At 51.1% G+C, this 315-nt stretch overlaps 1 protein-coding gene across 1 annotated transcript in view; it reads right to left on the minus strand.

The window, feature by feature from the left end:
* The window catches only part of LOC119414981 (tyrosine-protein kinase Tec), a 31,295-nt gene that overhangs the window by 10,308 nt on the left and 20,672 nt on the right, over window positions 1–315 (minus strand). The window contains exon 10 of the mRNA XM_037682139.1: window positions 33–115. Within this exon, the coding sequence (XP_037538067.1) occupies window positions 33–115 (83 nt within the window). The remainder of the gene's footprint in view (window positions 1–32; window positions 116–315) is intronic.

Genomic DNA, 315 nt, shown 5'->3' on the forward strand with positions numbered 1-315 from the left:
GACCGCAGCCGAAGACAGCTGAAGGTTTTTACCCCAAGGCAGACTTGGAGTAAACCGACACGGTGAACATCCCCGACATGCTGGAGTCCCGGACGATGAAGGCTCCTTCTTTGTCCTGCAGGAGACGACACAGAGACAGAAACTGAGAGACACCAGCCAGGTCTGCAGGAACGAGACACATCCAACCATCATCCATCCATCAGACAACATCCATCCATCCATCAGACAACATCCATCCAACCATCATCCATCCATCAGACAACATCCATCCAACCATCCATACATCCATTCATCCAACCATCATCCATCCATCAG

This window comes from Nematolebias whitei, chromosome 1, assembly GCF_014905685.2.
Source record: "Nematolebias whitei isolate Nwh7 chromosome 1, NemWhi1, whole genome shotgun sequence".
NCBI classification, from domain to species: domain Eukaryota; kingdom Metazoa; phylum Chordata; class Actinopteri; order Cyprinodontiformes; family Rivulidae; genus Nematolebias; species Nematolebias whitei.